Source organism: Furipterus horrens, unplaced genomic scaffold (genome assembly GCF_987537825.1).
Source record: "Furipterus horrens unplaced genomic scaffold, mFurHor1.1.pri manual_scaffold_1, whole genome shotgun sequence".
In the NCBI taxonomy this organism is placed as follows: Eukaryota; Metazoa; Chordata; class Mammalia; order Chiroptera; family Furipteridae; genus Furipterus; species Furipterus horrens.
The window spans coordinates 44766525-44782843 of record NW_028327171.1 but is presented as its reverse complement, the minus strand read 5'-3'; the positions used below and the strand labels follow the sequence as shown (position 1 = coordinate 44782843).

The 16319-nt window shown below is 35.3% G+C and overlaps 1 protein-coding gene across 3 annotated transcripts in view; it reads right to left on the bottom strand.

The window, feature by feature from the left end:
* The window catches only part of YEATS2 (YEATS domain containing 2), a 78721-nt gene that overhangs the window by 53277 nt on the left and 9125 nt on the right, over positions 1–16319 (bottom strand). For all 3 annotated transcript variants that reach the window (XM_090274548.1, XM_090274565.1, XM_090274557.1), the window contains exons 3-6: positions 14565–14662; positions 14049–14141; positions 10051–10296; positions 8448–8563 (exon numbers count right to left, since the gene is read on the bottom strand). In XM_090274548.1, coding sequence (XP_090130674.1) covers positions 8448–8563; positions 10051–10296; positions 14049–14141; positions 14565–14662 — 553 coding nt within the window. The remainder of the gene's footprint in view (positions 1–8447; positions 8564–10050; positions 10297–14048; positions 14142–14564; positions 14663–16319) is intronic.

Here is a 16319-nt window from a genome sequence, read left to right as displayed (position 1 = left end):
ACTGTAATCAAACCTCCCAACAAATAAAATTCTAGGACCAGATGGCTTAAAGGTAAATTCTACCAAACACTTAAGGAAGAACTGGTATCAGTGCTTCTCAAATTCCTCCAAAAAACAGGTGAGAAACTCATTTTACAAAGCCACCAAAAGGCAAACAAAGACACTACAAGAAAAGAAAATTACAGGCCAACTGATGCAAAAATCTTCAACAAAATATTAGCAAACAAAATTCAACAGTATCTTGAAAGGATCATTCACTATGATGAAGTGGGATTTATTCCACGTATGCTAGGAAGCTTGACAACCATAAATCAATCAATGTGATACACCACATTCATGAAATGAAGGATAAAAAAGGCACGTGACAAAGTCAACATTCGTGACAAAAACTCAGTGAACTGGTTGTAGAGAGAGCATACCTTAACATAATAAAGGCCATATACAACAAGCCCACAGTTAGTATCACATTCAAAGGTAAAAATACTAGAAGCTTTCCTCTAACATCAAGAACAAGACAAGGATGCTTGTTCTCACCACTTTTAGTCAACACAGTACTAGAAGTCCTATAAGAGCAATTAGGCAAGAAAAAGAAATAAATCAGAAAGGAAGAGGTAAAACTGCCCCCATTTGCATATAACACGATTTATATATAGAAAACCCTAAAGACTCCAACCCAAAACTGTTAGAATAAACAAATTCAGTAAAGTTACAGGACATAAAATAAACATTAAAAAATCAGTTGTGTTTCTATACATTAACAATAAACTATCAAAATGAGAAACTGAGATAATTAAATATATAATGGCATCAAAAACAATAAAATACTTAGCAATAAATTTTAACCAAGGAAATAAAAGACCTGTACACTGAATGAAAGAAACTGAAGAAGATAAAAATAAATGGAAAGACTTTCCATGTTCATGGACTGGAAGAATTAATATTTTTAAAATGTCCACACTACCCAAAGAGATCCACAGATTCAATGCAATCCCAATCAAAATTCCAAGGATATTTTTCAAAGAAATAGAAAAAAAAAAACCTAAAATCTGTATGGAAAAAAGAACAAAGCTGGAGGCATCCCACTGACTGATTTCAAACTACATTACAAAGGTACAGTAACCGAAACAGTATGGTACTGACATAAAAACAGACACATGATCAATGGAACAGAATAGAGTCCAGAAATAAACCCATGCACATACAATCAGTTAATCTACAGCCAAGGAGCTAAGATATACAATGGGGAAAGGATGGTCTCAAAAAATGGGTGTTGGGAAAACTATATAGCCTTGTGCAAAAGAATGAAACCTTATCTACACCATATACAAAAATCAACTCAAAATGGATCAATGATTTAAATTTAAGACTGAAAACAAACAAAAACTCCTAAAAGAAAACATAGTGAGTAAGTTCCTTCACACCAATCTGAGAAATGACTTTTTGGATTTGACACCAAAAGCAAAGAAAACAAAAGAAAAATAAACAAGTGGGGCTTCATCGAAGTAAAAAGCTTCTGCACAGGAAAGGAAATCATCAACAAAATGAAAAAGCAACTTACAAAATGGGAAAAAATGTTTGCAAATCATATATCTAATAAGGAGTTATCATATTCAAAATAAATAAAGGACTCACAATTCAACAGCTCCTCCTCCCCAAAAACAAAAGCCCCAATTTAAAAATGGGGGAACTCAACAGACACTTTTTCCTGAAGACATACCAATGGTCAACAGGTACATGAGAAAGTATTCAATATCACTAAACATCAGGAAAATGCAAATCAAATCCACAATGTGTTATCACCTCACATTTTTGTTAGAATGGCTATCATCAAAAATACAAGTCACCTAAAACTAATGCAAAATAATATTGAATGCAAACTGTAATTGAAAAATAAAATAAAATAAATACAAGAAATAACAAGTGTTGGCAAGAACATGGAGAAAAGGGAAATCTTGTGCACTATTGGTGGGAATGTAAATTGGTGCAGCTACTATGGAAAACAGCATGAAGATTCTGCAAAAAAATTAAGAGAACTACCCTATTTTTGTGTATATATATGCAAAGATAATGAAAACAGGATAATGAAGAGATATCAGCACTTCCACTTTCACTACAGCATTATTTACAATAGCCAAGACAAGAAAGCAAGTGTCCATCAACAGATTAATAAAGATATGATTATATATATAATGGAATATTATTCAGCCACGAGACATAACAAAAGGAGATTCCGTAGTTATGACATGGATAAACCTTGACAGCATTATGCTAAGTGAAATAAGCCAGAAAGAGAAAGACAAATATCATATAGTATCATTGATACGTGAAATCTACAATAAGTTAAAAGGTTGCCAGGGCTGAGGGTTGGGGAAAATACACAGAGAGATTGATAAGAGGGTACTAGAATGGGAAGGGAGGGAGAAAAAGAGGGAGAAAGAGAGGGAGAGAAACATTGATCTATTGCTACTAGCCTGGGGACCTGGCCAGCAACCCAGGCATGTGCCGTGGCCAGGAACCAGACCAGTGACCTTTTGGTTTGTAGACCGGCGCTCAACCCACTGCGCCATACCAGCCAGGGCTAATCCTTTTCTTTTAATTTTATTTAGTTTTTGGTCTATGGGGCATTTCCCTAAAGTTTGTTTCATTTTCTGATCATTACTATGTAATTTAAAAAATAATCAACCTTGATTTTCCTGCCAAGTGGGTACATGATGTAGAAATAAACTGATACATATTTTATTCTTGGGTTAGGGAACCTCTAGACTTTGGGTCAGTTCCATGCAGGTTTCAGGGTGCTAGAACTTTGGGCTTTTCTGGTTCCTATTCATTGCCACCAAGAGAGGTGCAACTGGTTTGGCCTTTTAAAAGCCAAAATAAGTCCTGTCCATGGTAATGCTAGTATATTTAGCCCTCCCTTTTGCAGTTGTTTTTATTTCATGAGGCCCCTTATTACTTCTTTTTTTTAATTTTATTTTTTGGTTTTTCAATTACAGTTGTCCCATTTTTCCCCCACTGCTCCCCCCCAACCAGCCCACCCTCCTTATTACATTCTGTTGAAAAATATGGTAATGGCCACCTATGTGGGCTGTCGATGCTTATGGTCATCCTTAGTGATGCAGTGGGCCAAGATGCTTAACCTAGTTCTTCTTCAATTTTCTTACCCAGTCTTGACTCTGCACTTCCATATATAAAAACAAGCCTGTGAATTTCATGAACCCCGTTATCCCATTGGGACTTGAATCAGAATATCTAAATAATGATTTGATATTTAGTTCTTTCATGTCTTTTAATAAAGCTTTTATAATTCTTCATGAAAAGCCAGCATGTGTTTTATCAGATTTTCATTGCTACAGCAAATATATCTTTTAAAATTATGTTTTCTGATTTTGTGGCTGTCACACAGAACCAACAGACTTCTGCGTACTGATATTATATTCAACAATCTTGCTAAATTCTCTCCTTAATTTTAAAACTTGAATTGTTTTAGATTTTTTCTATAGAACATCATCTGTTAATGACATTGTTTCTAATTTCCCAGTCCATATTTTTTTAATTTTAAAAATCTTACTAGTTAGTATCCCAAGAGCAATGTTTAATAGCAGTGACACCAGGCTTTTGACTTGTTCCTAATTCTAAAGGGAAGACCTAAGTTTACCACTGAATATGATATTTGCTATCAGTTTTTTGAAGATATTCTTTATCTGAGTTAACTAAATTCCAAGTCTGTCACACAGATTTACGATAACTATCAACAGATGTTGAGTTTTGTCAAATGTTATTTCTGCATTTTTTGAGGTGATCATGTTTATCTTCTTTAATCTGTTAATGTGTCTATTATATTTACTGATTTATAATGTTAATCCAAAACTACATTTCGTGCTCATAATTACCATTTCTATAGTAACTGAATTCGGTTTGCTAAGGATCTGTTCAGTATTTTTGCATCTATATTCAAAAGTGTAAAAGTGCTATAATTTTCCTTTTCTTATGAACTCCCTGTCAGGCTTTATTAAAAAAATTAGGATATGTTCATAATGTAAGTTGGTAAGTGTTGTCTCTTTTTTCCCTCAGAAGATTTTGTACACAACTGGAATTATCTATCCACTTGGCTTGTAAAGCAATCTAAGACAAGTGGTTGGGTTTGGTCTTGTCACAGGAATATTTTAAAAATCAATAATTACGGGACTTTCAGCCAAGATGGAGGTGTAGGTACACATGCTTCTCTTCCCTCCACAACCATAAGGAGGAATACAACTACGTCAAAACTAAAAACAACCAGTACTACCAGAATATAAAACTGCATGGAAGTCCAACAAAGATATAAAGAAGTAATAGTCATCCAGACAGGTAGGAGGGGCGGAGCCAAGGCAGAGGGGACATGGTGTGGCAGTAGCAGTGGAAATAAGGCAGTGTCTGTGGCCGCTGGCGGAGAATGAAGTCACATTTATAAAAGCCGGAGGGACACCTGTGGAGTGATGCCAGACCAGATCGCGCAGCTCACAGTTACAGCACCAGCAAAAATAAAGCCCCATTGCTCTGACTGTGAAAACCAGTGGTGGTTGGGGTGGCGGAAGAAGCTGCTAGTCTTTCAGCAGAGTCCATTTGTTTAGAGGGGCCCCATGGTCCTAGAACATCTGCAGACCCACCCACTCTGGGAACCAACACCAAGCAACATCTAGAGAGGCACCAGTTGCATATAGGAAGTGCAGAAAGTGCTTAGAAAAGGAGTGAGTGATGAGCAAGTGGCCTTGTTCCCTCTCAGACCCTTTCCACACATACAGCACCACAACGTGGTTAAATGGGTCGGCCAGCACTGACGAATACCTAAGGCTCCACCCCTTACAATGTAACAGATGTTACAGCTCTACCTAAGACACAGGGGCAAAAACAAGCAGCTGTCAAATTGAGGAGACAGAGAAGTATGGCCCAAAAGTGGGAGCAAATCGAGGTTTCAGTAAGCAATGAGGAGAGAGTCAACCTAACAGATGTAGAATTCAAAACACTGGTGATAATGATGCTCACATACTTGACAGATAAGATTAAGTATGGCAAACACATAAGGGAAGAAGTGAAGGCTATGCTAAATAAAACGAGGGAAAAGCCACATGAAACCAATGGTGAAGGAAAGGAAACCCAGGTTTAAATCAATGATTTGGAACATAAGAAAGAAATAAACAGTCACCCAGTATAGAATGAAGAAACAGGAATTGAAAAAAACCAAAGAGGCTTAGGAACCTCTGGGACAATGTTAAACGTGCCAACATTCAAATCATAGGGGTGCCAGAAGGAGAAGAGGAAGAGCAAGAAATCAAAAACTTATGTGAAAAAATTATAAAGGGAAACTTCCCTAATTTGGCTAAGGAAATAAGACATAGAAGTACAGGAAGCAGCGTCCCAAACAAGCTAGACCAAAGAGAACCACACCAAGACACATCATAATTAAAATGCCGAATGTTAAAGATAAAGACAGAATATTAAAAGCAGCAAGAGAAAAGAAGAGTTACCTACAAAGGGATTCCTATTAGACTATCAGCTGATTTCTCCAAAGAAACTTTGCAGGCAAAGTATTCAAAGTGATGAAAAGCAAGGACCTATAACCAAGATTACTCTATCCAGCAAAGCTATCATTAAGAATGGAAGGGCAGAGAAAGTGCTTCCCAGACAAGATAAAGTTAAAGAAGTTCACCATCACCAGACCTTTATTATATGAAATATTAAAGGAACTTAAATAAGAAAAAGATCAAAGCTATAAACATTAAAATTGACAACAAACTCAGAACTATCAACTGAATCTAAAAAATAAATAAAAACAGAAAACAAACTAAGCAAACCATCATAAAAGGAACAGAATCCTAGGTATAGGGATCATTTGGAGGGTTATCAGCTGGGAGGAGGAAGGGGGAGAAATGGGGAAATGGTGCAGGGATTAAGAAGTATAATTGGTAGGTACAAAATAGACAGGAGGATGTTAAGAATATAGGAAAGGGTGAAGCCAAAGGACTTACATGCAAGACCCATGAATGTGAAGTAAGGGGGTTGGGATTGCTGGAGGAAAGGGGGATACTGGGTGGAGGGAAGCAAAGGGAAAAAAAAGTGTGGGACAACTAACAGCATAATTAATAAAATATACTTAAAAAAACAATTAAACTTGCTTAGTAATACTAAGACTACTCAAAGTTTTCCTTTGATGAGTCACTTCAAATTGTATTTTTCTAGGAAGTCTTGATTTCCTCTAAGTTTTCAACTATATTGGCATAAAGATGTAGTTTCTTCTCATCTCTTTAATAGTGCAGCATCTATGTTTTTTCATTTCTAATATTTGTCTTTTTTCCTTAATTTCACCAGTGTTATGTATGTATGCTGTTTATTTATTTTCCTAATTTCTTTGCTTCCCCCACTCCATTATTTCATCTAATTAATTTTCAGCTTTTCTTCTACTAGTCAGTTAAGAAATAAATCTCCCTTTAACTATCCCTTTAGTGTTATCCTACAACTTTTTATTTTATCTAGTTCTGATTATTTTAATGTGATTTTTCATTGACTTGTGAGTTGTTGGTAAGTGTTTTGAATTTCCAGGTAACATAGAGGTTTTCTAGTTATCCTATTGTCATTGATTTTTAATTTTACTGCACTAGCAGTCAGAAAAAACATCTGTATGATATAAGACCTTGTTAAAGCTTGCTTTATGGCTTACTATATAGTCCATTTTCATAAACGTTCCTTGTGTGCTTAAAAAATGTTTTTCTTTTAATTGTTTTGTATAATATTTTCAAGCTTTGTTATTGATATTCCAATTTTTAATATTTATATGGGTAATTTGACCTATCAATTACTGAGATGTATATAAAGTCTCTCAGTATGGTAGTACATTTGGCAATTTCTGCTTGTGATTCTATTTTAAGACTATGTTATCATTTTAAGACATTTTAAGACTCTTACAAGGTGTATAAGAATTTACTTATCTTCTTGGTGAATAGAACCATTTATCATTATATAACTGTCCTTACCTCTATGAATGCATTTGGTCTTAAGTCTTTTTTGCCTGATATTAATAAGCTACCTTTGTTTTCTTTAGTTTTATAAGAGTTTATTTGAGCCAAACTGAGGGCATAGGTATGCCAGGAGCAAGATACTATTTATTTACTTTCAATCTTTCTGTATTTAGATGTCATTGAGAAATACAGAGATCTGAATTTCAGGTTATTTTACCTCAATATAACAATTACTACATTTTAACTAGTTAAATCCATATGTATTTTTATGACTGTTGATATATTTAGATTTGTATCAGTAAATTACTGAATATTATTTCTTTTTTTCCCTCTTTACATCCATCCTCCTGCCCCTGCTTGCCTTTTTCTAGAACCAGTCTTTTCCTCTTTTTTTCATTTAACTTCCATCCCTCACCTTAGGACTTTTAAAGTTTAAATCTCTGTATCTGTTCTTTTAGTAGTTATCTTACATATTCCAGCAAACACTCTTAACAAAGTTTAAAGCAAATCAGTATTTTTACCCTCTTCCAGAACAAAGTCTTCACAACTTTCAAGCCCATCATTCCCTCTCTACTTAAAATCCACGATTAACCAGTATTTTATTTCTAGCTTATCTTTAAAAACCTACAAATTAGACGTAACTGTCTGAAAATATCGATGACTGTTTATCTCCCATACTCTTGTGGCCTGGTGAGTCTATCTAGATTTCTAGTTGGGCCTTTTCTGGGCTAATCTGTCCTGTACTATAGTTAAGACCCCAACTCTAACACTTCACATGAACTATTTAGTACCCTTAGGTAAATACGTGCTAACTCCAAAGTAATCTATAGCCCTTTAATCTGGAAGAATTAAGACCTGCTCTGCAATTTTCTGCTACAAATTAAAAAATTTCAATTTGGGCAACTAAATAAATATTTTTAGGAACTAGCTAAGGCCCCTAAGATTAAAACTAAGTCAGAATAAGTCAAAAAACTGCCCTGGCTGGTGTGGCTCAGTGGATTGAGTGCCGGCCTGTGAACCAAAGAGTCACCAGTTCAGTTCCCAGTCAAGATACATGCCTGGGTTGTGGGCCAGGTTCCCAGTTGGGGGCACGTGAGAGGCAACCACACATTGAGGTTTCTCTCCCGCTCTCCCTCCTTTCCCCTTTCTCTAAAAATAAATAGAATCTTTTTAAAAAAAGGTCAGAAATTCCTCCAAACTTACCCACTTATATGCTTATGTAAAAGCTCATGTCTTAGAAATTTTTACCAAGCACAATTTTATTCTATGTCAAAGATCAGCAGACAAACCATGGCAGAGTCTTAAGTCTCTGAATCTTAGTTAACTTTTCAAACAACTAAGAGTTTGGAAAAAAGAATCCCTGAGACTCTATTGTAATACTAGGATAAGAGTATGCCTAAGTTCTAGTAACAAAAATGGATAACTGAAAATGAGACAATTCAACTGGATACTCACTTCGACACATTGCCCACTACTATTGTTTTCTTTACAAAAAGTCGTGAAGTCTCATCTCCTGTAAGATCAGCATGCCGCTGCTCTGTTTTATGGGAGCCAGTAACACTAGAAGTGTCCTGAAAGAAATCATAATTTTCATTTTCAATCTGGACAGCTTTTAATAGGCAGGAATTGCAAAATAATAGAAGATATGAATGAAATAACTCAGAATTTTTTTATTACAAAATTCTGTGGCTTTGTGGTACCTCAGAGCACAAAAGAACAATTTTACTATCATTTTTGCATTAGTTGAGACAACAAGTTTATACAATGTAATTCCACATGTATATTTTTTTTAATAGGCATACACATCTGTTTTGTATATGCAAATAGGATGTGGAAGGATACACAAGAAACTATTACAATGGTTACGTCTGGAAAATGGGAATAGGGAAGGGCTTATAGAATTTATTCTCTTTTCAAATGTCTATACTATCAAAACATTTTCAATGAGAAGTAATATAAACACAGTGGCTAATTTAAAGTTTGACTACGGAGATAGACTGCCAGGGTTTAAAGTCTGGTTCTTCCATTTACTAGATGTGAAAAACGGGTAATTATTTAACTTCTCTTTCTCAATTTCCTCACTTATAAAATAGGATGATAATAGTTTTTACCTCACATGATTGTTTTGTACAGTTCTTAGAGAAGTGCCTAAAACACAGTAAGTACTAAATATCTGTTACATAAACATAAGCATGTATATATTACATAAAAGATGATAAATTCCTAAATTCAATGACCAATACAACCTAAATTCTTTATAATTATAAAAAGAAAAACATATGGTATTGTCCCAGAAATAATACTGAAAAAGACAAGTAAATCCAAACATTGAGTTCTGATATTTGAGTGTAGCATTATGATAATTTTTCTGTTCTTTTTACTTTACTGTTATTTAAATTTTTTAGCAATGAACACATGAATTTATAATCAGAAATTTTTAAATTTTTATTTTTATCAAAAATAAATCAAAGCCTTGATGTCTAATGTGGAAAGCAACCTTAAAATTTGCTCTATCACAGAACACTTGGCTGAGAAAACCCATCAGTCTCTTCTCTACAGCCAAATATCATACCAAGAATGTCTGAGCAGCTTGAGATGGCAACTCCACGAACTGGATTGAAGAGCAATAAACGGCTTTCAATTCTATTTATTATTCATCACATTTCCTCCAGTTACCAAGGCATCTTAGAATATAGTTTCAGAGGAAAATGCTGAAGAATCACTGCTCTTGAGAATGAGCATGACAGAGTAGAAAGACCTTGGGCAAGATTACCACACTGCCAACTCCTCAAGGTTTCTTTCATATCTATGTGAACGGCACTAGGAGTTGTACCATGCAAAGCAGCCCTGAATTTTAAAATCAGAAAGACATAGGCTCTGATACTTGTGGGCAAATATAACTTTAATTTCATGGAGACTCAGCTTCCCCATCTCTAAAAGGGATTTAATTAACTTATTTCCCAGAGCTCCTACGAAGGTTAAGTGAAATAACATGTGCATACTCTAGCAAATACTAGTTCCCTTCTCCTTTGGCTCCCTCCCATCCATCCAACTATACCCTTCCAGTATTTCGACTTGGTCTCTGTTCCACGTTGTTTGAGAGTCTTTCCTCTATATCCATATTGCTGTTATTGTCTTTGTCAGATAAGAAGTCAGTGTGTTGAGATAAAGAATCACTTTCAGAATGATTGGCTGATGGTGTTTCTGATCTCTGATTGGCAGGAGATGATGACCTTGATGGTGATTCCAAAAATTTCTTGATAGCAGGATGATTAAAAACCATTGTATCACATGTCTTTGATCCCTGCAAAAAAACAAAAGCAATCAAAACAAACTTTAATCAAACTGACCAAAAGGAGGCAAAATTTTGATCATTCCAAAACCCTTATCTATTTCAGGATCATACTTAAAATCTCTCAAAATCTCTTCACACCTACAAAATGAAGTCCAAACTCCTTAATGTGGTCTGAACCAACAGAACAAGAGTGGTAAATAACTATGCAAAGATCCTAAAACCAAAGGCTACAGACACAAGTCTTCTGAAGGTAAATGAAAAATAAAAGTAAATATATAGGAACACATAGAAAGCAAACTGACTTAAAAAAAAAAAGAAGTTTCACATGGCTTTACATAAACACAACAGCTCTGAGGTCCCCAGCTGGGGGCAAGTGAGAGGCAACCACACTTTGATGTTTCTCTCCTTCCCTTCCCCTCTAAAAATAAATAAAATCTTTTAAAAACAAATCAAGATATACAAGAGCTCTGAATAAAATATTTCTGTAAGAAATAAAGATAAAAAATATATGCGTATATAATAGAGTGCTATAAATTGATTAATACTGACATAAAGTTTGCCCTCAATTCAGTACTGAAGCCTAGGGTATTTTCCTGTATCTCATTATAGGCAATTCCAAATACAGTGTATTCTGTTATATGACATGATACACTGTAGCTACCTCCTAGGAAGCCCAGCTTTTAAAAATTGTGCTATTAAAATAATTGTTTTAGAAAGAAAAAAGGAACCAGAGACTAGTGTTTCAGAGTCAAAGCAACAAAGTTGTTGACTTTCAATAATAAATAATTGAGACTTTAAATAATTTAGAGCTATAAATGTATTTTGGTATAATAATCTAAAAATAAATGGCAGATCATAATAGACAAAAATATACCTAAATATCCTTGAATACATCCTAATCAGAATATACCAAGATAAAAATCACTGCATTTCTAGACCACAAATAGCACTATTTAAAACTGATAATAACAAAAAGAAAAAAGGAAAAAAGGAAGAAAATATTAAACAAAAAACTAGCCCTTCAGAGTAGCTATATTCCTATGTCATGCAACCACTAGATCAGGATGTCTATCTTGTTGAATCCAATAGCAAGCCACATAACAGATGACATCAGAATCTGCTCTGGGTGAAATAGTCTCCCAAAAATTCATGTCCACCTAACTCTGTGAATGTGACTTTACTTGGAAATATGGTCTTTGCTGATTTAATCAAGTTAAGACGAAGTTATTTGGACTGGGGTAGGCCCTAATCCAATGACAAGGGTTCTTCTCAGAGGGAAACTTGACCCTGGCTGGTGTGGCTCAGTGGACTGAGCACCACCCTGTGAACCAAAGTGTCGCCGGTTCAATTCCCAATCAGGGCACATGCCTGGGTTGCCGGCCAGGTCACAGGTTGGGGGCGCATGAGAGGCAACCACACAATGATGTTTCTCTACCTCTCTTCCTCCCTCCCTTCAATCCTCTCTAAATTAAATAAATAAATTCTTTAAAAAAAGGGAGGGAAACTTGAACACAAAGAGAAAGAGAAGATACACAGAGAGAAAACATCCATGTGAAGGAAGAGTCAGAAATTAAAGTGGTGCAGCTACAACCCAAGGAACACCAAGGATTGCTAGCAGCCGCTAGAAGCTAAGAGAAGGCTAGGAAGAATTCTTCCCTAGAGCCCTCAAAGAGAGCATGGCCCAGCCAACACCTTGATTTGGGACTGCTAGAATTCAAAATCATGATCAATTCCTGTTGTTTAAAGCCAACCAAGTCTTTAGTAATTTGTTATGGTAGCTGCAAAAAAGCAGTTCAGACTCTAATGTTTTATGAAAACTTCTGCAATAGAAGAAACAACTTCCTACCATCTAAAATTAAACTCAAATAATACTCCAGACTTCTCTAAGACAACATCAGGAGTATCACCAATGCCAGGCACCCTAAATTTCCATGGGATGACATGAAGGTACCTCTTCAATGTAAAAGCCACAGGGAACAATGCAGAGCAATATGCCATCAAGCCGCCCCCCTTCTCACAAAGCTAGTACTGTCCAAAAGAAGACCTACCTAATTCTAACTGGAAAAGAAAGCCTTAAAAAAAGAAATTTTAAAAAGAACAAAATCATGCTGACATTATCAAAATGTCAAATAATCCGTTCTGTTTCTGTTCAATTCTATCCCCATCCTTTATTACGGGAACAATCAAGTGGTAATCACAGTAACCAAATGATTACACGTATTATCACTCACAGGCTGACTATTGTATTGTCTCCTGGTGTAAAACATGAGGTATATAGCATCACCTATGAAGTACAATTGATAAGAAGATTTAATCTTAATCTAATCACAACTTTAGACTTGACTTCCAATTTACAGAAAAAGAGAGGGAATGACGTAATAACCCAAGGGAAAAAAATAAATTCAAAATGTGAGACAGTCTAATGGAAAAATGGCCTGGTCTCTTCGAATAAGTCAATATCCTGGGGGGAAAAGGTGGGAGAACCAGTCTAGATAAAACGAAACTAGAGAAACAAAATAGCCAAATGTTCCTATAAACCTTGATTAGATCCTTGTCCAAAAAAATAAAAACAGCTTTAAAAGATATTTTGGGGACAACTGGGAAAATTTGAATATGGACTGGTTAACAGATAATGTTAGTGAATCATTCTCTTAGGTACTGTGACTACATACAAGAACAGCCTTCAGGAAATACATATTTAAATATTTAGGGGTAAAGTGTCATGATGCCTAGAACTTACTTTCAAATAATTCAGAGAAAAGTAAAAGATAAAGTAAATATGGAAAAATGTTAAAATTATTGAATCTAAGTGATGTATTAATAGGTGCTCATTTAACTTTTTCAGTGTACTTGGAATTTTTCATAAGAAGTAGGGGGGGGGAAATTGGCTTCTTGAACAGGGCAAATCTGAAACAAAAAAATTACCATTCATTAGTAGTAAAAAGTCAAAGGAAAATAAATCTATCTATAATTTACTCCAAAGACGACCATAATCAAACGAAGAGGAATAAGGCAATTTATTTTTATATCTGTAAAGCCTAATAACACTGCTAAAATTAGGAGTGGGATTAAGTAAGAAAGAGAAAAATGTTAGTAGCAATATTGACAAGGTAGAGAAGTATGATTAAAGAATTACGGTTGCCCTGGCTGATGTGGCTCAGTTGGTTGGAGCATCATCCTGTAACTGAAAGGTTGTGGGTTCAAATCCTGGTCAGGGCACATGCCTAGGCTGTGGGTTTGATCCCCGGTCTAGGTGTGTACGATACCCATCCTAAATGTGCAAGAGACAACCAATGAATGTTTTTGTCTCACATCTATGTTTCCCTCTCTTCCTCTAAAAACTAATGAAAAAATGTCCATAGATGAGGATTGAAAAAAAAAAAGAATTATGGTCGACACAATAAATTTATGTACATTCCCAGGAAAGTAGGTGAGGCTTCTTGAATTCTGAAGGTCAATATAAAAAATGTTTCAAGCCCTGAGTGGGTAGCTCAGTTGGTTTCAGCGTTGTCCTAATACACTAAGGTTGCAGGTTTGATCCCTGATCAGGGCATATACATGAAACAACCAATGAATGCACAAATAAGTACAATAACAAATCGATGTCTATCACTCTCTCTCAAAATCAATCAATAATTTTTTTTTTAGAAGATCCTTTAAAAAAAAGGGTTTCAAAGGTAGGAATTCCACATCAACAACAATTTCCCCTTCATACAACAAATATGAATGGCCAGAAATGACTGCAAATGAGGAACACTTACCTCAGAAACTTTTAGAAGTCCTGCAGAAGCATAGTAGTTTGCAACAATGCAGGCACGAAGTTTATCCATCATCCTTCTTGCCTCAATCAGTCGCTAAAAACAAATGTTAACTCATTACTTTAAAAAATGGGAATGACAGACAGATATACAAGTAGTTCATAAAATATGAAATGTAAATGACAAAAAAAAGCTCAACCTTGCTAATAAAGAAAAAAATGACCATTTTCCATCTATCAAGACTGGCAAAAGATCTGAAAGAGTGACAAAAATCAATGTTTTTGCAAGAGTATATAGACATATTAATATGTAATTTAGGTGCACACATGTATAGTCATTGAAATGTCCTCAAAGATTTGGGCACAAGAGCAAAGAGAAATTATCTTTTGGGATGAAAGTTCAGGTTATGTTTTTTCTTTATCTTTTCCTGAAATTATGTTAAAAAAATAAAAAAAGGCATGTCTAGTCATCATGTATAGATTATTTTTCAATTAAAAAAAATTATCATCATCATTATACCTGGTCAATGACTGCAATTTCATGTTCTTTATTCTTCATTTCAAGTGCAAACTGTTCCTTGATAATAGTCTCAATCTTCTGTACAGCAGCATCTCGAGCTAGACAAAGAACACAAAATAATCCACGGTCTAATTAATCAGTGTTTGTCTTAACTAAGCAAGCAAAAACGAAACCCAAGAGACAATAACTCTGAAGTAGAGAAATCTATTGGCTATCACTTGAGCCAGTGATGAGAAGTTAACATCATTAATATCGGGGAAAACTGACCTCATGTGTTTTCTGATATGATGCATTGAGAAAACTATATCACTATGTGGCATTCTGGCCAAAAACGCCAAATCTAATCACAGTGACATCAGCAAAACCTAAACTGAAGGACATTCTACAAAATAAGTGGACTATATAATTCAAACATTACTATTCAAATATTAAAGTCAAAGAAAGGTTCAGTCCTGTCTGGTGTGGCTCAGTAGATTGAGCACTGACCTGTGAACCAAAAGGTCGCTGGTTCCCAGTCAGGGCACATGCCTGGGTTGCAGGTCAGGTCCCCAGTTGTGTGCATGCAAGAGGCAACTAATCGACGTCTCTCTCACATCAATGTCTCTCTCCCTCTTTCTCCTTCCCTCCCCCTCTCTCTAAAAATAAATAAATAAATAAATAAAAATAAAGTCAAAGAAAGGTTGAGGAGATTAAAAGAGACTAAAGAGATAAGACAACTAAATGCATTGCATGATCCTGTATTGGCTCCTAGAGAGGGAGGAAGTTATAAAATACAATACTGGGATAACTGGTAAAACTTGAAAATGGACCACAGATTAGATAAAGTAATGGATAAATGTTAAAATTTCCTGCTTTAGATACCTGTACTATGGTTACATAAGAGAATGTCCTTTGGAAATATACAGACGTGTTTACATGTATTCATCTTCTGCCCAATGACTCAGAAAGAATCATGTGCGTGTATATCTGTGTGTGCATGCACTTGCACTTGGAGGTGAGGGAGAACGATAAACCAAATGAGGCATAATGTAAACAACTGGTAATTAATCCTGATAAAAGATATACAAGTACTTCTTGCAATTTTCCTGTGTGAAAATAAGTCAAAATAAAATTACTAAAGAATAAAAAGAAAGCCATGAATATTCTGAAATATTTGGCAACTCAGGAGAAAGTAAAGTTAGCTAGAGCAGTAACAAAAAAATGCAGGAAGTATCCTTCTGTAGAGAAGGATCTAGCAAGCAATTCAGCAGTTTTTGATCACAACTACCCAAAGAAATGAGTAAAAGAAAAAATTGAAAAGAAAATGCTTCTGAAGGTATAGAATTCAGATGATGACTACTCAAAGTAATATGTAACTCAAAGGTAAAATTATCAAACTGTGTAGCTGAGCCCTGGCTGGTGTGGCTCAGTAAATTGAGCACCGGCCTGCAAACTAAAGGGTGACCAGTTCGATTCCCAGTCAGAGCACATGCCTGGGTTGTGGGCCAGGTTCCCAGTTGGGGGCATGTGGAAGGCAACCACACATTGATGTTTCTCTCCCTTTCTCCCTCACTTTCCCTCTCTCTAAAAATAAATACATAAAATCTTAAAATATATATATATGTAGCTTGATACAAGAGAATTAAAAAAAAAAAAAGAACAGCCAAACTACAACCTAGAATTTTGCAAAATGATTTAGTACATATTTGTAAGATGAAAATACCACCACCCATGCTTTGGAATACAGGAAAAACTGGAGAGAAAATGTGGACTCTG